General features: G+C 43.4%; 1 protein-coding gene across 2 annotated transcripts; it reads left to right on the top strand.

Annotated features, from left to right (window-relative positions):
* The first annotated feature begins 3,903 nt into the window (after positions 1-3,903).
* AP1S3 (adaptor related protein complex 1 subunit sigma 3) lies at positions 3,904-21,260 on the top strand. 2 transcript variants are annotated; one of them, XM_048314159.1, is made up of 5 exons: positions 3,904-4,186; positions 17,374-17,552; positions 18,754-18,862; positions 19,810-19,947; positions 20,746-21,260. In XM_048314159.1, the coding sequence occupies exons 1-5, from the start codon at positions 4,184-4,186 to the stop codon at positions 20,779-20,781; spliced, it is 465 nt and encodes a 154-aa protein (XP_048170116.1). In that variant the 5' UTR covers positions 3,904-4,183; the 3' UTR covers positions 20,782-21,260. The 2 variants fall into 2 exon arrangements, with proteins under 2 accessions (XP_048170116.1, XP_048170115.1); XM_048314158.1 differs by lacking the exon at positions 3,904-4,186 and adding an exon at positions 10,326-11,208.
* The last annotated feature ends 1,183 nt before the right edge of the window (positions 21,261-22,443 follow it).

Here is a 22,443-nt window from a genome sequence, read left to right as displayed (position 1 = left end):
TGATAAAGTACCAACATCTGTGCCACAGATACATAATTTAGGATGTGCTCTAGTGATATGAATGCTTTGTTCTGCACTTAAATTGTGGAGAATCCAGGCTGTGTGAGCAAATAAGGAAAAGGGAACATAGGAAAAGCAGTCTGGAAAAGTATAAGCCCTGCCTAGTAACCAAGAGCAAGTGTTAGGTTGCTTCTCTATTGATCCAAACTGCAATTAAAAGCTACCTCCTGCAGCTGAATTTAGATTGGGCTTTTAAAGTTCTTTTCTTTCCCCCACAGACCTAGTATCAACTGGTAAAAAACCTGCACAGCAGGTCTCCTATAAAATCACCAAGTGAAGTGTTCATCAGCCTCAACTCCTTGGTTTGCACGGGGCTACTTACCTGAAGTAGTCTGTGAGCTCAGTTCAGGTGCTGAAAAACAACACCAAAGCATCTGCTGGCTAGAATCAGAGTAAGTGTTCAGTGTTCTGCCTCATTTGTTGTGGTACTCAGTGTCAGTGAAAAGGCTTCTTTCTGCAATAAAAGGGTGGTTTGGGGTTTTTTCGGAAGGAAAGGTTGTGCGGTTTTGTTTAGAAGGAAGCGAGAATGTTAGACTTTGTTCACTCCCTACTGTTCTTTAGACAGTAGTTTGTGTCTCTTAATTGAAGCTGTCAGGATTTGTTTGTTTCTCTTGAAATACACAGGAATATAACTTCCCAATCGATTGTAAATCATTGCTGAGTATATAGCTTTACTTATATGGTTCAGGATTAGCTTCTGAAGTGCATAAAGCTTGCAGAGATTAGGAGGGCTCAACAAAGCCTGTTGCAGGTTTAGGCATGGCATTGTAGCAATGACTTCTTTTCACATAAATAATGCCCAGACCCACCAAAACTGATACTTAGGAACTTGGGAAGTTTTTACATCAGGTGTAGGCACACAAGGCTCACTGAATCCACTGTAACTCTTGTGGTGAACATTTTCTACTTCTGAATGTGACAGGCTGATACGAGAGTGGAATATAAGCAAAGAGGATAAAATATCCTGCAGCAGTAAAAACCTCCTTGCCTCTCTTAAAAGCCTATTTCAAAGAGCCCTTAAGAAAAAAAAAGTTCATACTCCTTCCATGCAGACATTGAAGCAAAAAAAGAAGGGTATTAAAACTGCCTTTTGCAGCAGTTTTGAGTTAGAGAAATAAATGTGCATTACTTTGCAAACACTCATTCAAGTTAACTAACTGGGCCTAAGGGAAGCACTGGAAGGAGTTCATGTTACGGCATTTTACTGACATAAATTCACCCCATTGGTTCACCTGGCACAACTGTGTGCCCCAGCTGCCTTCCCCTGCCTCCACCACTGAACGACACTAATAGCTCAAACTTCCCAGCTAGGAATTACTGATGGTTATCTTCTTTATCAGAAAATTATGCAGGTACACAGTGCTAGTGGCAGAGAGGCAGGGAGGGGAGAATTCCAAGTCCTTACCACGGCTAGTTAGGCAGTCGTTAAGTGCAACCTGGCTTTCTGAGCTGGAAAGTGTCTAATTTAGGCATGACCCTATACCTACAGCCTTGTTTCTGTTTCTCTCTGCCAACTTCCAAGATTGGCTATAATGCGTTGGCTTTGGCCACTGCTGTTAATGTGCACTCTGTGCATGTTGTTTGCTGCTGCTGCTTTTTATCTGATTACTTGCAAAAACACACAAGCAGCAGGCTAGTTCTCTTGAGTTTATGGCCTAATTAGGTAAGGTCTTTGCTTAGAGAAGTAAGATTATTGGGAAATGATTATTAAGCAAAAAACCATTAGTCCATCACCTGAGTAAATTACACAGGTATGGAGCGAGGGGTATGTTCATCCCTTAATTTTAAATTCCTTTTGGAGATCAAGGTATTGATGCCTCACATCTGTAGTACAGCTGCACTGTGGTGTCCACATTCTTGTGTGTTAGGCGCATCTAATTCTGAGTGTTCTCTGAGGCCTGGCTTTCCCAGAGCTGCAGTGCTATCTGTGAACACTCCCCGTTCACCAAGGGTGTGTTTGGGGTTTAAGTGCAGAGTCAGCCCTCTGCTGTTCTGCACAGGCCACAGCAAGTAGAGCTGGGGGCTGCAAGGGACAGGGTATTGGTCATATGTCGTGAGGACATAAGGACATATGTCGTGGTATCCCGCAGTGGTAGGGAGGAGAAGAGAGATCCAGCAGGCAGGAATTGTGCAGCAAGATTGATTTATTTAATTATTTTACAACTCTTTTATAGACTTTTTTCTTCATAGTCTAATTGGTCAAAGGATCAGCCACCCCTTGCTAAAATTGATTGGCTAAAATCCTAAAACCTCCATTGTCAAAATATTTTTCTACTGTAATATAAACAAAGCTCTGCAAGGTTGCAAGTGTTCATAGTTTATAGAACTCTACTAATATCTTCCGTGAGAGAGAAAAAGATCTCACGGGACTGGAAAGAAGCAAGAGAAATTCTTGCTAGCAGCATATTTGTATCCACACAGGGGTATGAAAACGGTGGTGCGGAGCGCAGATGTTTATCTCCTGGGAGAGGCAGTGTGGGTCTGTGGCATTTTGTGTGGATCTTTCAGAGAATCTGGTAAAAGGTTTCAGTCTGCTTTAACAGTTTCTGATTGCACTAAGTGTGTATTTGGCAGTGTGTATCACTGAAGGCAAGATGGTGCCCCAGTAAAACCAGTGAGGCCGGTGCTGTCTGGCAGCACGGCACGGTGTGTGCTGCACCCCACAGCACAAAGGGTGAGGTGTTCCTGCCCTCTGGAGATAGTGCTGCTTTATGGGCCCGTGATGTGTACTCGGGAAGGACAGAGGCCAGGGGCAAATGACCAGATGAAGTATCACTGAGATCTGTGGGCAGCTGGGACTTGTAATTTGTGTGTTGTGCGCTGGCAGCATCACAGCACAGTGTGTGAGGTGCTGCTTGGCGGGCTGGGGCTGGAATACGCAGAAACCAGAACTGAGCAAGCAGCAGTGAAGGACTCCAGGAACAGTGTCAGTATAGACCAAAACGAAACTTACGGAGGGCTGAGGGGAGTAGGGTCATGGACATAGGGAAATGTGGAAATTACCTCCACGTTGTTGAATGAGCATAAGGAGCACACACCTGCATTTGCACTCTGCTCTTGCAAATCTGCATTTCCGACTGGGAGCAGATTTCAGCCCAGTCACCCTCTCAGCTGTACATGCACAATTGCTTTTGGCAAGGGATCTCTCTCCCTTCTCTGAAGCCAGAGGCTGACGAGGGGTTGTCATTGACACCACAGTGATCCCTGAAGTCCCCAAGCAGGATTTGGATTTCTTTCCCTTTCTCACTCATGACTCACATGCATCGCTGCACCCAGGAGCAGGGCGCAGCTCTTCCCTGCCTGAGCAGTTGGGATCCATACCCTGAATTGATGCATGCTGTGCTCTGGGAGATGTCTCTCCTTTGAACTACAGACACGGGACTTAGCATGCTAAGTCTTCTCATTTTATGCTCATGTGGTAGTTTGCATCTGAATCAGACTCCTGGTAGAAGCTTGAGAAGCCTTAGGCCTGGATTTAGATCTTTTGATTCAAGTGCTGAGTCTGTAGATGTTGCACATTCTTTTGGCACCAGCTGCTTATCAGCAAATCCCTGCCACAGGTTACCAGGGATTTGCTGATGTCTTGCCCTCTCATCCAGCTCCATCACAAAGCACTGGTGAGCAAAGCCCAGTCATTGAAGGTATTCAAACTATCAAGAGTTCCATTTTGATGGAGATGGGCTGCAGAGCAATCACGCCTGTAGATCTACCCGTGTCTTTAGGGCATGAATGCCTGACAGGGGAGTAGCTCGAGCCAGTGGATGACTGCGTTTTATTAATCTCGGGTATGCCGAGGTGAGAAAGGTGCCCTTTGAGCGGTTCACGCACGTACAGGGCAGCAGGTGGGGTCACCCCGTGCGGGCGGGGGCTCGGCACACCCGGCCTGTCAGCACCCTCGCTGCCGGAGTGTCAGTCCCTGGAGCCCTGCCCCTGCCCTTGCCCCTCCGGTGCCGTGCGTGGAGCCCTACCCCTGCCCCGGGCGGCGGGGGGAGCGGCGGAGGAGGCGCCGGGAGTTCCCTTTCGGGGCATTGTGGGAAGGCGCGATGCGGCCCGGCCTCACCTGAGCGGGGCGGGCGGAGCGGAGGCGGCCGGGCCCCGCCGGCTCCCAGCCAGGCGCCGCACCATGGTGAGTGAGCGGGGCCGGGCCGGGCGGGACTAGCCGCTTCTGCCCCCCGCAGCCGCCGAGCCCCCGGGCCGCCGAGCCCCTCGACGGGCGCGTTGTCAGGGCACGGAGTGAGGCCGGGCGGAGCGGGGCTGCCCCGCGCCCCTCGGCACCGGCTGCGCCGGGACCCTGAAAGCCATTCCCAGGCGGGTTCGAACAAGGTTTGCTTCTGTTTGGGGAAAAAGAAAGTTCTGTTCTTTTGCTTTTTGTTTCCCGACCCTCGGGGTGAGTTCGGGTCACGCCGAAAGCCTGTGATAGACAACCAGGAAAACAAGGCTGTTACAGACAGGTTTTATAAAGTCTTCCTGTAACTTGAGGAGCTGAGGTGCAAGTCGGCTCCAATGCCTGGAGAAGGATCGAATGAGGTTTCTTATGGATCTGTCTTTAGGCTCAGTGGTGACAAAGTGGGTCAGTGTTGGGCAGTGGGTTTTCTTGTGACAGGATCGTTGGGAAGAGCTTTTCCCCAGGTATATTCCCTGGTGTCAGGTAAGTGGAGGGCTTGGACAGTAGCATCACCTCCAGCTCGGGCACTTCTGCGCCACTGCCAGGTCTCATGGGGGTTGTTGGGATTTGGCTTCATCTTTGCATCAGGTAATGCATCAGCGAGAGAGCAAATGGGTCTGGTTCTGTTCATTGTGTATCGGTTCACCAGTCTTTCTGTGCGACCCGGCTCCAGGGCTGGCAGTGGCTTGTTTGAGCTTGGAAGGGACAGCAGCCCTTCAGGTTAAAGGGCTGATGGGCAGGATCCGGGACGGGAGACCCTTTGCCTCTCCAGTGCTGCGCTTGGTAGTGGTGCTGAGATCAGAAAAGGTTGCTGTGGATGCTCTTTTGTTAAGCACGATGGCCAACATCTTGAAAACAATTGGCTAGATTTTCCCCAGGGGGAACTGCGGGCTCACGAGCAGTGAGATGGTCAATGGTGCCTCTTAATAGAGAAACCATCTCGCTGCTTGTTAATTCAGGCTTGAGGCAGGTTCTAGGGCATGCCCCGAGCTGCTGTCTTGCACAATTTCCCCATTGTGTGCACCTGTAATACCAGTTACTGGCAGTGCAGCTGAACAGAAGTCTCTCAACTCCTTCAGTGGAGGCCAAGTGCTGTTATTTGTCTCTATCCTCAAAGGCAGAGCTGTGTTGTTTCTCTTCAGTGGTTTAGCCAGAATGCTAAATATGCGTTAGTGTCCTGTATTTAGAAAGGTGTACCTGTCATTGTATTTGCAAATAGAATATGCACAGTAATGAGTTTACAGATGGCAATGCAGTCTCCACACCTTAAGTCCCCATAGAGATGTAATTTTTCTGGTTACACCCTGAGACAGCCCTACATACCGACTTCCCTCTGGTAAAGCTTATGTAAACAACTGGAGTTCCTATTTTGCCCTTGAAGGTCAGTAAATAGGGCAGCTGATTTCAGGGAATCTGATCTCAGAACTCTCCTTGATGCATGTACTTTGCAAATGCCAGTTTTCAAAGCACTCATGATGGTCCCAGGGGAGCACTGCTTACAATAGTGCTGTTTATTGACGATTTGGAGACTGGCTGCTGTTTTGATGGTTAGAATTTTACAAGGTGAGTGTGCATTCTTACAAGTACAAATTTTATTTTTCCTTTTTTGAGGCCATAGTACAAATACTTGCTGGTGTTATTGCATTATGTTAGTGCTGTCAGCCTTACCCTGTTCTTCTCTTGTGGGTCTGGTGTGGATGAAACAGTGCTTTTGTCAGGGAACTCTTGCTTTAAATTCCTCTGTCATCCAGTCTCTGGAAAGGGGTTGTTAACACTGGGTTATGAGTGAAGAAATAAGGGTTTGCTGGGTTACAAACGAAGAATAAGCCTTATCCAGGTTCATGAGTGATGAGCTTTCAACAGGTAATTGAAACTCCATACACTCATTCCTCTGTCTCGGAATGACAGGGTTGTGCTTGCCACCGTTTTCTGTGTTCTGAGATGGAATTAATGGTTCTTGTGCAAATGGTACCATGTCTTAGTAAGAGGGTCATTCCAGTTGTTTGCTCTCTTTTTCTGCAAATTTCCTGGCAAGTTTCAGGGAAGAGTCTGCTTAGCAAAGGTGACTTCATATCCTGCTGAGAAACACAGCTTTTGTACCCAGCTGCTGCTTTGTGACATGTTTTTTTTTTAAAAAAAGACTTTTTAGAAAGACTAAATTCTGCTTTCTGACATACATGGGTGCAGCAGAGATACATGTCTTTAGGATTGCTGTCTCAACAAAGTCAAAGAGTGAGGAGAGAGCACAGAGGAGAAAAAGATAAGTCTCCCCAAGGACGTGTTTCTGTAGTCTCTTGTGCCTGTAAGTGTTGCAAAACCTCGATCCTACTGCTGCCTCAGTGTTACCAGTATTACTTTTGTGAATAAATACAGGGCTCTGCTTGCATAGCTCTGAATGCAGAATTGGTGCCTGTATAGTAAAGGGTCTGATTCCCTCCTACCTGTGCTACTCATCATTACAGGGAGACAAATTAGTACTTGTGGGCATGATCTGAAACCCTGGAGAAAGATCAAAAGAATCCCATTGAGCACAGTGGCTCTAAAAATGTACTTGGCCTGAATAGAAAAAGGAGTTGGCAGGCACTGTTTCCACTTAGCAAGACATTTGATAACCAGTCACTGATCTTGAAGCTGGGGTGGAAATATTAGTTGCTGTGACTGCAGCTGCTGACACCTGCCTAGTGTTTGGAAATGAGCTCTCAGCTCTTCTGAATATTGATCTAACCAACATTCTCAATGCCCTTAATTGTTAAAATGGACGCAGATCTGCAAAAGATGTTTTCAATGATGCACAGATTTTACTATTTACAGTTCTAAGAATGACTGCTTGTTTTCCACTCATGATACAGCTGTGTATTGGCCTCACAAACACTAAGAACTTTGCCTCTAGACATTTACCTCTGAAAGGCAAGAAGGGCAACAGATTAGAACAGAGGAGAGGAGAGAAAATCACAAATAAATTATTCTGTTGTTCAAGGCAGCAGTTCTTATGCTACATGACAAAAAAAGTTCATGTGGTATTTCTTTGTTAATTTATCTTGTAGTGAAGTTTTGCTGTGGTAGTACATAGTGGCAATGGAATGGCATCCTGTTTAGAAGATCCTGAGTAGACAGACTTCTGCTTGGAAAGAGGTCACTGTAGGGGAAGTGATAGAAACACATGAAATCATGAACACTATAAAGATTGGTTGCTACACAAAGAGTCAGGGTGCATCCTGTGAAATTTTTGGGCACTAAATGTATAAAAAATAAATGGGAATACTTTTTCACAGAGTGTAGATAACTGCTTTTGATCCACTGCTGAGGGTGCTGTGGGTGTCCCAGTAGTTAGGCAGTTCATAGAGGGTGGGGCCACAGTTACATTCTCTGGATGCAGTTTCTCTCCCTGAATCCTTAAACCTGCGATTACTGGAGACAGGACTACCAGAGTGAGTTTACAAATGCCCTGTTCCTTATGCTGTGCTCTACTGGAAGCTGCTTAGATTAGAGTACAGCTCAGGGGATGATCCATAATCTGGCATTCCGTTATTCCCTGTCATTCAGCTGGATTTTAGAATACCATTTTGTGGGATTTGTGAGGAAAAACGTTTTTTAGGGTTCTTCTTTGGAAGACCCTGACTTGCCAGTTTTGGATGTTCCTTTTCCAAATGCTCATGACTATTACAGGTTGTCACTGTTTAATGCTGGAGCCCGCTCAGGCCATGCAGGAATTGCAAGGCACACTTTACTGTCTCTGGGTAATAAGATCATTTCTGAAAAGCAGAAGAAATGTTACGAAATGTTTGTGTTTTTTTAATGTCTTCACTCAACAAATAAGGAAACTGCAGGCATGTCTCAGAGCCAGGAGTTACTAGGATGTAGAGTGCCTGGAGGGCTTTAGAGAAGGCCATAGTAGCTGTAGGCAAATGCAGGAAGAAGGCTGGAGTGGTAATGGGCAGCTGGGTCTGTCATGAGGCAAGAAAATGACAGATTTTGCTGCTTTTCTGTGTCTTTAGTTACTTCAAAATCCCATGCTTTATAAACAGTCCCGTGGACCTTCTGAAGCCATCAGTTCCCTGCAAGAAGCAGCAAAAGGACAAAATTATGAAAGTACTGAGGAAACTGGTGGGTCAGGGAGGGCAGATAGAGCTGCCCCTCCCTGAAGTACTTGAAACATTTACTCTTTGGCATCCATATCAGGCATTTCTGTGAGCCAGTCCTGGTCTTGCCAGTGATGCCTAAATTAAAACAATAATTCTCGTGTGAAAATAATTCTGTATCTTGTGTATCCAGCTACATCCATCCCTGCCCATTCATTTCCCTACTATCCTATTCCTGCAGGCTGTCATCTGCATTTTCTTGTGTGTGTTGGCTCTGTGCTTTCTTGAGTGGCCACCCCTGGGCCTTTGCATTTCTGCAGATGTTGCAATGTAGAGAGGGAGTTGCAAGATCCGGTCCTGCAAGCATGGCATTTCATTTGGGAGTAGGAATACAGCATGCCGAGGCATTGGGGTAGGATGGGAAGGTGCAATTTACATTTGTGTGTTTGAAGGCAAGCTTGGCTTGCCTTTCTGGCCAGACATGCCTTTCTGGCCTGGAATGGCCTGGTGTGTGTTTCTCAATATTACAGACATAACCCCAGGTACTCTATGCACCAGTGTTTTTTCCTTCTCTAGCTTGCTGAGCTTATGTAGGATGTCCATCTGCTCTCGTCTGTTAGGAAGGGCATGAAAATCCCTCTTCACTAACCAGTAAATGTCTATTGTTGCCTTGCTGCTTGCTGTTGGAGCTTGGGGATGGCTTTGCTCAGACGCTTGCAGTTCTCAGTGCCTTGTTAACCAGCACAGCAGCTCTGTGGTCACCATCCTCTGCTTAGTCCCCTGGGGTAAGTGATGGGCACAAACCACAAAGGAATGAGAAACAGACTCACTGTTGTTGAATAAGATGCAGAAATGTACCATGTTGTGCCTTTGTCATTCAAGGCTGTGTGCTGGAAGGAGAGCAGGTGAAGTGTTGGGTGAGTGGTTTGTGCTCTTGAGTTCTAGAGGAGCCATGGGAAGGGCTGCATGAAGCTCTCAACAGCCTCTTGGCTCAGGAGATGGGATGGGAAAGAGGCAGTACCTCAGGCATTTCCTTATTTTCAAGTCTCATGACAAGACTCGGATAAATAGCAGAATGAATTTGTGGTCCTTTCTCATTCTAGAGGCTAAATATTGGGCCAACATATAAAGCATTTTGTGAGATCCTCTGCTCTGGCCCTTTCTTCTGTAAACAATGGTTGCTTCTTTTATGTTTATGCTTAGGTTAAATCCATGGGTTTTTTACCTTAATGAAAAAATGCCATTTAAAAGGGAAAATTGAGAATTTCTCTATTGAAAATGCCTAAATTCAATGCTTCAGTGTTTCCAAAAGATTATCCCATGCTCTTTCAGAGTAATAAACATGATCTGAACTCATGTGTATCTTTGGCCCTTTTGGAGCTCAGGTTTTCTGTGAACATCTTTGTTGGGAGCTGGAGGAATGGGTGTGAGGCTGCTGTCAACCTGCACTGTTCCTGTTCCACTAGACATGGGAATCCCCAGGCTGGAGCAGTGTCTGTCAGCTGCCTGAGGAGCCAGGGAAGCTTGTCACCTTCTGGGTGTGCCTGCCCTGTCCCAGAGCAAAGATTTTTAACTTTGCTCCTAGAGAGGTCAGAGGCAAGGGAAGGGCATTGCAGTGCCTTCATGTAGCAGGGCTTTGCAAATAACTGATAAGGCAAAGTGGAAATGAAACTAAAAGAGCTGCACCTTTTGCTGGAATCCACTGGGTGAGATTTTAGCTCTGTTTCTTCACTAGGAGTTCAAGGAACAGACTGGAAAAATATCTTCCTGTGACTGTGAAGTACACTGGGGTTGTAGTGAATTAGGTGTAGCTCTTGGCAGCTTGTTCAGCCTCTCCCTGGTCTCTTCCTCCTTGTAGTAACCTAATGAAGGTGTCCTCTGCCTCCCAAAAACAGGTAAGCAAATAAAAACACCTCTAAGAGGCCAGCCGAGGAGGCAGAGGGGATGTGACTACCTAGTTAATAATTGTTTCAAATCTCTTCAAACTGCTGTTTTCTGTGAGCTCAGCCAGCTCGCATGCCTGCTGTGTCTGTCCCGTGGCCGGCATGGAAGGGACAGTGGTGTGGCTGCTTCCCACGGCTGTGCTGCAGTCCCTGGCCTGCTCTCCTATGGCAGAGCCTGAGGCAGCTTTTATGCAAACTCCAGCTAGGATCTGTTCTTGCTTATTACCTGAAAACTGGAGTAATTCCACTTGCAGCAATAAAAACTTAAGAAAATCGAGAGTAATTGTCCTCTGTAAAAACTGGATGCCATTGCCTGCATCTACCCCTGTGGAACTGTTTTGGGAAGCTGTGCTGCCTCTGCTCTCCAGAGCAGTGCAGGAAATGCAGCGTTGATGTTGGTGGGATAGCCGAGCATGTGAGGAGGAGGAGGCACAGGCATGCCTGTGCTGTGGAGGGGACGCTGGGGAAGGAATGCCACCAGTTTATGAGGAATGAGCCAAGGTCGGGAGGACTCGACCTGCTGGATGTAGAGATAAGCGGGAGCAGAGCCGGAGGGAGATTGTGGGGCACTTACAGGGCACTTAGAAAGCTCCTTGAGCCTTGTTTTCTGGTCCTTAGGTAGGGATCGGAAGTGAGAAGCTTGAGCTCAGCTATACTGTTGTGATTGTAGTTTTATTTAATTCAAGTGAGGCTATCAAGAAGGTTGTTGCTGTCTGGATCGATACCATATGTTATAAATATCCTTCAAATGCTGGTGTGCTCGTCCATTTAACATCTTCAGTAATAAGATAAGGGTGACTTCTGCATCATGAAAAGCATAAAATCAATGTGTAACTATGGTCACGTGTGCCTGTAATGATCTGGCACAGCTTTTATTGCAGGGACTTTGGATGTATTGTTTAGGGGAAATTGCTCAGAAATATTCCTAATGGAGATTAAATGAGGAAGAATCATGTGCCAGGTAGGCAGCAATACACTGCTTCGGGATTTCTGTGTTGCTGCGTTTGTGCTTATTTTCTTTTTTCTTACTTGCTTACATCATGCAGACTAAGTACATGTTTTAAATTTTAAAGCTGAGAGCCAACAGTATTTAACAAATATCTGTCAGCTCCTGTGCTGCTGCGAATTAATGTTTTAGTGACAGAGTAAACAAGTAAGGAAATTAATGTTTTTAATATATTTTTAAGTAGTCTGTTTTGAATTTTACATATTTGCTTTAGAAGTGTCTGAAACCCGAGAGTGTATATTAAAGGTCAGTACCCAGATGGGATTTCATGTAATAGCAGAATACCAAAATACCTTTACTTGAGTGTGTTAGTATTCTGTCTTGTCCTGATGTGGGTAGATTGTTAGTAGGTCAATTGTTCTCTGTTCAGTACATCTTTTTCATTTCACCCTAAACACCTGGCATTCCAAACCAACTGTGTGTTCACAGTATAGGTGGATTTTTTTTTTTTTTAAATTTCAGTATTTACTTTCCTCTCCCTGCTCCGAAATAAAACAAAAAACCCCACTAAACAAAGCAAAAACTAAAAGGAATTTTTTATTCTTGAAATGTTTTGGGGATTAAAAAAAAAGCTAATGGCTGGAATAATGTGAATGTTCATATTTTTTGGAAGAAAAAAAATTATTGAGAGTAGGTTTTGTTCATTTTCAGTTGTGATGTGAAAATAAATACTGATAAAAAATCTGGATGCCTATGTTGGGAAATAGATTCTTTCATATCAGAGGAAAGAATGAAAAATAGTAAAAGAGAAGCAGAATGTGAACTTAACTAGACTAAAACAGTGGCAGCAGATCAAGCAGACTTCAGGGGAATCAGAATAAGTTAAAAAGGAACTTTATCATAGCAAGTCGCTTCCTCTCCACCAGGTACAGCCAGTCAGTCTGGTTTTCCCCAGGCTCATGCTGGCAGCTAAAGGTCTGGATTTTCATCCCACTTCCCATTTTATGTTGTCTGGGAATTTTCGTTGGTTAGCAGGTCCTGTATTGTCTGTTGCCCTACAGGAAGTTTTTAAGGAAAGATGAAATTTTCCACTCTCTGCCAAGATGTCTGGTTAAGCAATTCCTAATTTGCAAATTTTATTTACATGTGAGTTTCAGCTGTCTGTTTTATAAAGGTGGCTTTGATTTTGGAGGGCTCTTAACCGAATTTGGAGAGGTTACAGCTGAAGCAGAGTGTAAGCCCAGAGCTGCTGGAGTGACAGAGCTGCCTCACCGAGCAAATCCTTGCCCAACCAACCGCTCAGACAGGAAAGAGGATTCTTGCTGGTTTTTTCTGCAGTCTTCCTCTTCTGCCTTCCCTCCCCTGAGGCTCCTCGTAGTGTTCCTTCTCTATCTTCCTCTCCTCCCCCAGGGACATGGAGCAGCCAGATGCCACAGAACAGGTTTGAAACCAGTCAGCAAATGTTACGCAGGTTGAATTACAGGAGGAGGAGAAGCAGTTCTAGTGCACATTCTTCTTTCTCACAGTGGGGTGAATTACAGCCTCTTGCACACCCCTGGAGTTCACCTTGCAGGAATAAATGGGGCATCTTTTACATGTTTGTGTTATTGAACAGTAAACTGGAGAAATTACTCTGGGAAAGGAAAGCCAGGAAAGCCCCTTCCCTGTGTATTCGTTTTTATCTGCTACCCCTGCAGGTGGTTTGTTGTGTATGTAGTGGAATACAGCCCTTTAGACAGTTGTACTAATTGTCGCTGATCAGGTTAAATTTTAAACCCTCTGTAAAGGCAGAAATGATCCAAGTTTGAAACCAGTGAGCCAGTTGTAATGTGTTTGATCTGTCTGAGGTGTATAATGGCCAAATACTGGGGAAGGCTGCACCAAAGGGGACCTGCAGTCCTGGCAGGGAACAGTCCAGAAGACAAGCTTGAGTGAGCTGCTTATCAGATTATTACAGCCCATTAGTTAAAGAAGGAAAGGTCTTCCAAGGAAGGTGGAAAGAAATCACAGTGTGTGTTAGTTTTACATATCTCTTTTATGTTTGCTGTTCATGAATATCCAAACCTTCCGTATTTTGCCTTTTTTAATATCTGTTCTATTTACTGGTAAATTATTTCATATCAAAATCTAGCATTTGATTTTTTCATAGCCCTGAAACTAAGTGTGTTGGTTTTTATCCTGGTACAGTTTTGTAGATCTTGACAGAACAGAAAGCCCCATAACTTTCCAACCTGTTATGTAACTTAGTGCTGCAATTGATTCAGAGATGCATGAGAAGGGGATAGAGTTCAAGTTTAGAAATCTGGTTTAAATATTTGGTTTAAAAAATACCCCATCAAACTATTTCCAACAGCCTGCAAATGGTAACCAAATGACTGCATTTTCTTACTGACGTTTATGGAGGTCATTTTGCATGGTGTTGTGGGTGGTTGGGTCTGATTCAGTAAACAAGCTAATAAAGTTACTCTGAGCTCCCAAACCAAAGCTTGTCTCCACAGACTCCACATGTGAAGGAATCCAATGCTCTCCTAGGAGCTGTATTCTTCATCCCGACCCACTCAGTCTCAGACCTAAAAATTCCCTCCGGTATCGCCCCTGAGTCTGGTGATTGTTAGTCACAGCCAGCATACCCTGGGATGGTAGGAAAGGGAACTAAGCACCCTGCTTTTTAAGGTATTCTGCTTGTAGCAAGTCATTTGCCTTTGTTTTCCTCTGGAATTGGAACTTTTAAAGATGAGTAAAGCATTTCAGGATAATCTATTCTATTGAAAGCCAACCAGAAACTTCCAAATCAACATCTGTCTTGTCATCAGTAGTATAGGAAAGCAAATACATTTTCACAGTCACGGAGCAAGGAACAGATGAGCTGTTAGATTTGTGTTTGTGCAGTACTTCAACATTTCCAGGTTTATTGATGCATCAGAGTCTTTCCGGTGGGATGCGATGAACAGAGCCATGAGAGTGAGGAATGTGTTGTGTTGTGACAACAGTGGGGCTGGGCAGAGCAAAGCTGAACTGAATGGAACAGCATTGGATGTTGAAATTGAAAATGCTGAAAGCCGTTTAACCTTTTAAGAATGTATCATTTACCTCCTGCAGAGTTCTCCAGATTGAAGGGGCTTCAGAAATTAGTAAAAGGAAGAACCAGAAGAGGAGAAACTCCCCACACTATTTTTGCTTCTAAGTACCTGCAGCATTCTAATATGTTGTTTTGTTACAGTAGTTCTGAGCTGGCCAGTGATATGTACCTAAGCTTGAGGGTGCACTATTTTGCTGCAGACTATAAAATTAGAATTGTGCTACAGTAAAGGCTTTACCTATTTTCTAGCTGTAGATATTTCTGTTATGATAAAATTGCCATGTGAGGTATGCAGTTATAGTCCACATATGAAACTGTGGGACAGGAGACCCAAACAAGGAGATTTTTGGAGCTTGTGTATGAATGTTTATGCATTTAGGAGCGTTAATGGATATTTTCTGATTGGAAAGAACATTGCCTCGGCTCATTAAAGTGGTGCTGAGACATCAACTGCATGTGTAGAAGAAACAGTGGAGTTCTCAAAGCAGTTTCAAGTGAAGAGCAACTCACTTTCCTATGGGTGAAGCATAACATCCTGAAGTAACTAAGTCAGAAAGTGGTGGTAATATTCACAGTGATTCCCTGGTTTGTTGGTATTTAACCTTTTAGGGGCATACGGTTGCACTTCTGGAGATATATATGTATTACTTGAAGGCACTCAGGTTTAAGGTCTCTTGTGTTCAACAGCTGACACTAAACCAGAATACCTTTTCATTTTCTTTCCTATTGAAACACTGCAGGCAAAGGATGCCACAAAGCTCAGTCTTACGCTGAACATGCCGTCAGCTTTTGATAGAGATTCGTTGACTCATTCCCTGCATTTCCAGTCAAATCTGATCATCCTCTCCTATCTGATGATTCAATATGTTTTTAGAAATTTGTTTATCAAATAGCTGCTACCTGTATCCAATGACTTTTAGATGGACTCCCGCTGACCTGCTGCTCTTATCTGCTGTGGAACCTATGCTCTGCTTTTCAAAACACCCTCATCTTTACAAGGGCTGTGGAGTTAATGTGCTGTGCATCAAGCAAAATAGCCTTTGATTCAGCCAGCTCCTCTCTGCGGACAAGTGTATGAACAGTGAGTGCTGTCCCTACGTCACCTGGGAAGGGGTAACCCTGGCAGCTGGAAGATTCCCATGTCAATACCCAGCTGGTAATATGAACAGAGAAAGGAAAAACTGTGGTGCTTTGCTCTTCACTGTAATCAGGCCATGTGTCCTGCCAGCAGCATACTTGTTTTTATTTAGCAAGCTTCTCTGGAGAGTATTACAGGACTCAACACAAGGCAGCTACAAAATCCTTGTAATTTTATCAAGCACATTAGACTAACTATGGCAAGAGCCTTAGTTCCAGCAGTAGATCCTGCCACAGACACATGACTAAAACAGTCCTCCTTTCCCTAAAATGATCCCACATTTGAAGTCTTTCTCAGTATAGTCAGAACTCTTATCTCCAGACTACTCAACAACTATGCAACTCAATAGCTAGAGAATGGTTCTGAATTATGAATGAATGCGTTGTTTAAAATCCAGTAGCTTTTCCTTTTTTTTTTCTTTTATGTAGAAGCTTCTCTGCTCAGAGTTTACCGGAGTGTGGAATGATTTTATCTTCACAGAAATCTGCACTGTAATCTTTATAGTGATTGTGAACATTAATTTATAATCCTCACTGTGGAAATGTAGTGATGGAGTATAGGTACAGCAATAAACTGGAACAGGAAACAAGGAGCAGAAGTGTAGATTGAAAAACTCTAGGGAAGAATAAAGTTAGGCTAATGGTGAGGGATGTGGTAAGAGACCTGCTGGATTGGGGCTTTGCAAGGATTGGGAGCAAGTGAGGAAAGTGAAGCTCCTGTGCTTCTCCCTGGTCCTCCCAGGATCAGGGGAAGCTACCAGTCACTGTATGGGCAACTGGCAGTGTACCTGTCATCGTCCACATGACTACGCTTAGACATCCTTCCTGCAAATCCCTGGGTCCTGGTATTGGTACTGGTGAGAACAGCAATCAGGAGGCCTGGCATGAACAGGGCGGTTCAGATGTCTTCGGCCATTAAAAACGTCTCTATCCCCCCTAGGTGGGGTTGTAGGGGTTTTTTTTTCCATTTAGCAGATGTCCTGTTGGAGAAGGATGTTGTCCTCAAACTGATGTCCTGCATTCTTAAAGCCATTTCCATGCTCTGGGTGAATGGGTTGCTGTACTGCTAATACACACTATGGTCAGTTATTTTAACCTGCTAATAGTAGTATTTGTATAAATGTGAATTGATACTTTCCTCCCAAAGCCCCACTGGCATTTAAAAGCTGGCTCTTATGTATTTCAGTAATACTGCTTATGTAAGCATGAAAAAATCGTAGGTCAAACCTTGTAAAATTACAACTACCTTTAAATTTGAAATTTTAGAACAGTGTAGATATTGTCTTTTATTTAATACAGTATCACTCACTGCAGTCTGTCCTTTGTCATTACAGTCGTCTGAGTTTCATAATATCCTGATTTCTTCAGTAAAACCAGTCAAGCTTCCTTTCCAAAGTAGGTTTCTTCTGCCCCTTACTGCCTCTTCTGGGAACGTGCTGCTTTGTGATCTGAAATAGTCCAATATCAGAGTTGTTAGTGATTATAATTGCTATCTCAGTATTCGTATTTCTAGTCTTCTGCCACACTGATCTTGATTTCCCTGCTCCTGTTGTGGATAAGTCTTTATTCCCTTCACTGAGGTATCTGATTTTGCTGGAGGAGGGGGTGGTGCCCTCTTCTCACCACTGCAAAGTGGTGATGCTCCTCCTGTTCCCCAGGGCAGGGGCAGAAAACGAAGCAAAGCTGCTGTTTGCACAAGGTAAGGAGGCTGGGTAGGAGAGGATGTAAAGTGTTTGCCTAGGGAAGAGGTGCCACAGGGAGGGGAGAGCTGCCTGGGAAAGGACTAGGAGAGAGGAGGGATCTTTCCCATGCTGAGCCTCCCCCAGACCTCACTGACACCATGTCCAACCATCATGCCAGGGCTGGAAATGTGTGGCCAGGACTTGGATTTCTGGTGCTAGTCAGAGGAATGCTCTTCCCTGGCCATGGCCCTGGTGTTAACTATGTTGCTTTGTTTACTCTAGATACACTTTATACTGCTGTTCAGTCGGCAGGGGAAGTTAAGGCTTCAGAAATGGTACACGACGCTACCTGATAAAGAGAAGAAAAAGATCATTCGAGAAATTGTTCAGATTATTTTGTCTCGCAATCAAAAAACAAGTAGTTTTATTGACTGGAAAGACCTCAAGCTTGTTTACAAAAGGTGTGAGTAATTTTGCAAGAACATATAATCACTATTCATATGAATAACATGCTAGAAGAGTCAAGATAAAGGCTCACTTGAAGAAAAGCAGGAAACAACACTCATGGTGCTGGGCTGAGTCAGGAGCATGCCATTGGCAATCTGGGTATAACAAGGCAGTGTCTCTGAACAAACCAGCAGGGTAATTGTGGGGTGCAGAATACTTGTACAGAGTCTGTCAAATGAGAAAAACAGGAGTAACCTAATAAATATTAGTGTTTAGAAGGCTTTAGACTTCCCTGCTCCTTCAGATTCCCCAGGGTAGCCTGGCTGAGATTTATGTGCTGGGTTTTATCAGCTGTGGAGGTTGCAGGAACTTTTCCAGGGCACTTTCATAATTTTGTCAGGTTTTGTTTTTGAGATATTTGTTGCTCTGGAAGGTGTTAATTCCCATTTCCTTTTCCAAAGAAATCATTGGTCCCCAGTTACATGATGCCTAATGTCAACTGTCTGTTTAGTCTCCTAAAGCTGTAGCAAACAAAAGTAGCCTTAAGGTGTAGCACACTGGGTAAATGAAACATCTCCCATTTAGCAGAAATTGAGTTCCATGCTGCAAAGATAGGGATATAAACATCTGACGAGGAGCTGTGACAAATTGGCTTCCAGCCAACAGCATCAGCAAGCTGAATGGATCTTGGCTTGGTTTAAACATAAAGTTTTGATGCAACTTAGTTACAAAGCTTGTTTGGTCTAAGCAGTTTCATGCATTCTGGCCTTATGTAAAACACTGTCATTTGGCAGCCAGCAGGCTTGTTGAGATGTAACTCCTTTCACCTTTATTTTTGCCTTATTTTTAATTTTTAATTAGAAGGGGTAGCTTGTCTTCCAGTTTAATTAACCTCACTTACTGTAGTGCTATTGCAGCAGGTAGAGGAGACCTGAAAGTACTACTTACTACTGATTTATTGCTTGTTTTATTATGTCCAGTGTTATAGGTGTCCCAGTTTACCAAGGGTGGAGTTGGTTCTTCTAATTAAAATAATAATTTGTTTAAAAGTACCTGGTCTATTAAAGTGTTTTCTGGAACACAATAAGAATGAAAGAAAATGGTTGTTTTAGAGACTAGATAGGAATTAAATGTCATATGAATGACCTCTAAGAGATGAGCAGAGCAGTGAGGTCCCAGCTGTTCACCCCCATGTTTTTGCCTTTGTTTCCCCAGGTATGCTAGTTTGTATTTCTGCTGTGCAATAGAAGACCAGGATAATGAGCTCCTGACACTAGAGGTCGTACATCGATACGTGGAGCTCCTGGACAGATACTTTGGAAACGTAGGTTTCACTTCCTCCCATGAACTCGTTCCTGTCTGTCTGATAAGCAAAATTATGTGCAGCTGATTTGCTTTGTGCTCCATACTTGCCCTGCAGGTGCTCACAATCCAGAATGAAATTAATGATTAAAGTATTTTATAAAATAGTGCTGAAATGATCAAATTGTTTTTCCATCCTTTTTCCACTCACCCGGAATTAATCTTGATGCTTTGTATATCTGTCTTGGGATAGAATTTGAAGGCAAAGCTTCAGGAAAAATTATTTTTAAAAATCCAAAACAGGTTAAAGTACTTTAATTCTCTCTCCTGACATCTTCAGATACACTGTTTTTGTTTGTTTCCTAATACTGTGTAACAATGAAGGACATAGAGGCAAAACATAAAGTCAGTGTGTTTTTAAAGAAAAGACTTTAAGGAGGTCCAAATAAGTCTTTCAGTAAGTCTTTAGAGACTACAAGAGACCCATCTTTTCTATGAATATTTTTGAAATTATCCTGCCTACCTTAATTCATATTTTACTTAAATCAGTGTGCCGTGACTCACATCTGTACAGCCTCAAAACTGAAAAGCAGTTGGTGGCTGTTGCTGGGCAGGGAATTGTCTTTCTCCGTGAAACTGTGAATGTATGTAACCCATGTTACAAGGGCTATATAGGATCTGTGATAAGGTTAGTGGGCCAGGAGGTCAGCTTTGGTCTCTGAAAACCGGCATGAACTTAATAATAAGTGGAATATCTTTGCTGTAGGTCTGTATATGTGGAGAGAATATGTGCAGAAGCTTCAATATTACATAACATGCAGTTTGTTTCTTCAGCCTGCTACCTGCCACAGGGGTTCATATGCTGAGTATATTTGATCATCGCAACAGCCTTTGGCCCAGTAGTGCTTATGATACTGTAAAATACTGTAAAAGTGATTTAAATGAGGTTGTTGCCTTTTGTTCTGGCAGGTGTGCGAGCTGGATATTATCTTTAATTTTGAAAAAGCTTACTTTATTCTTGATGAGTTTATAATTGGTGGAGAAGTACAAGAGACTTCAAAGAAGACTGCAGTGAAAGCCATAGAAGACTCTGACATGTTGCAGGAGGTAAGGCAGAGGAGGACAAAAGGCAAACACCTCATCTTCCTACATCTTTCTTGTTTGACAGGAGATGAAAACACAGCTAGGCACTTCTGGTGCTTAATTATCCGAGTGTGTCTTACATTCAGTTTCAACAGGTACAACAGTGCAGTTACAAATAAGCTTTAAATTCAACCCTCTGGAATTACCTGGAGGCTCTTTATATAAAGCTGTTGCTCTCTCGCAGTTTAACTGCTAGAGTTTATTAAGAAATAGTTTAAGATGTATCTAAGATATTTCTGTAATATATGAACATAATCTAAGGTTATATTTTATGTATATGTAAATACAGAAAAATCTCTTCTGTTTCACTAATACATTGGAAACGTGACCTACTATTAGCATTTAAAATTGGAAAGAGTATGTGCTGGAAAATTCTACTTTCATTCAGAAGCACCTGTGTAGTTTTTCTGCAGGGCACAGATACATAACCCTTATTCAGAACCCTGCAGGAATTCTCTTGTTGTAACTTGGAATGTAACTGGTACTGTTGAGCCAGGAATTGCAAAAGCAGTTGAATATGATGGGTTTAATTCGTTTTTATCTCAATAGTGAAGTATCCATCACAGTCCTGAAGGGAGCAGCAGATTTTAAACCACTCTATTACATGTTTTTAAAGCAGAATTATTTCTGCATTTTGATCAATGTGATCTAATTTCATGCAAAACTGCAACTGTCCTCAAAGAGGACAAGAAGGTTTCTATGAATATTACTGTACCACTCCATAAGGCAATGCATCGGTTGTTTATTTGTTTTGTTTCCTAGACAGTGGAAGAATACATGAACAAGCCTGCATTTTAACGTTAAACTACCTGGAGAGAAAACTGCTGTATGCACCTCTAAAGTGCACTTCCTGAAATTGCTGTATGCACCTCTAAGTGCACTTCCTGAAATTGCTTCCCAGTGTGCCAGATCCTCAGAGAAATACCGAAAACCAATAACTGAAGGGGTGTGTTTGTATGATGGTGAAGATGAAGGTCAGCTAATGTAGCAAAGGGTTTAACAATTCTGTGCATTGCATTACTCTGCATATGAGTTTCTCAGAGTTGTTATTACCCCAATCTAGTTTCTCTTCTGGCTGGACTGAACTTTTGTTTTGCACCAGATCTTATAGCTATGGGTTTTGTCATCACAAAATGCTCCTTTGACAGTACTTTGCAGAGGTATTTTTACTAGTTTTGTTCACTGCTGACTGTATGACTCTACTTTTGTACAAATGTCTGTTATTTTGATGCAATGGTTATTCTGCTGTAATAATAATTTTTTTTCTAAAAGCCAAACTGTTGTGGGCCCTGATTTTGCAAACTTGTTGTGACAACGTTAACCCTTGAAGTATGTGAGGAAATATGCATCTCTTTGGGACAGCCTCTTTCTTCCACTGTCTTCCTTCTCTTTTCTGCTCTGGTCTGCTAGTAAGACTGCTCCAATTGCTCCTAGAGTGCACTCCATGCCTCCATGTAATTTGGAAGACTGTTTGACTGAAGGTAGGCTTCTCCTAGGTTTAATGAATCCGTTTTTTGCTGCTGCATGCACATGGTCTATTTCTGTCTTTCTCCTCATTTTCCTATCCCCTTCCTAGTTCCCCTGGACCTCTGCAATGGCTCCAAACTTTGGAATTGTGCAGCATGAGTGCAGGAGAAAACCTGAAGAGAAAAAATCAGCCTTTGGAAGATAATCTCGTATATCTTTTGGTATCCCAAACCCCTATTTCCCAGTAGAGTTTTTCAGTCTCAAATTCACACACCTGTTGGGATGATCAGCTTTCTTGTAGTTGAAGATGGCCTGTTTTTGTCAAGGCTGGACAATTTAATCAGCTTTTTATAACTTTGCAAGCTGCAAAAAGGATAAAACAGTAGAGAGGAGTCAGCTGGGCTGTGTGCCCTCGTGTGTGTTGTGAACCTCTGTAGCCAAATGCGTGTGGAGCCAGGTGTGTTAACTCGCCTTTCAGTGCAGTTTAGACTCTATACACTGATGGAACTGGCTTCCTTACAGAGACTGTCCTCCTTTAACAGAACCCAAAGCTCAGAGAAATTCTGTTTATCTGAGCCCATAACTCTCAGCTAGATGTTTTGTCTCTGTCAAATCATGAAATTACTCTATACAAAAATTAGGAAAGTTATCAGACAAATATGCCAGAATGATCCAACCATTGATTTGCATTCCTGTCAAGATGTATTTCCCTTGATTTCTGGCATGTACAGTCAGTATTTTCGTTCAGGGGTCTTTCTAATCTTTAAATGTCCTGCATGCTTACTCTTGTCATTGTTCTTTCCTTCCTTGTCTGTTTGTATCTTCCTACAGGAGGGGCACTGAGGGGTTGGTTGGAGGGTGGGGGCACCTTGACACAACACAACTTTGCTGATTGTCAGCCCACTCTTCTGCCTGTGCTTTCCAGTCTGTTAGTAAAACTGTGACAAACTGGTTCAGAGCATCATGTTGCTCTTTTTTATAATTACTTTATCC

The sequence above is a fragment of the Corvus hawaiiensis genome, chromosome 10, assembly GCF_020740725.1.
Source record: "Corvus hawaiiensis isolate bCorHaw1 chromosome 10, bCorHaw1.pri.cur, whole genome shotgun sequence".
NCBI lineage: Eukaryota > Metazoa > Chordata > Aves > Passeriformes > Corvidae > Corvus > Corvus hawaiiensis.
The sequence above is the reverse complement of the archived record's forward strand: the minus strand, read 5'-3'. Positions and strand labels throughout refer to the sequence as shown.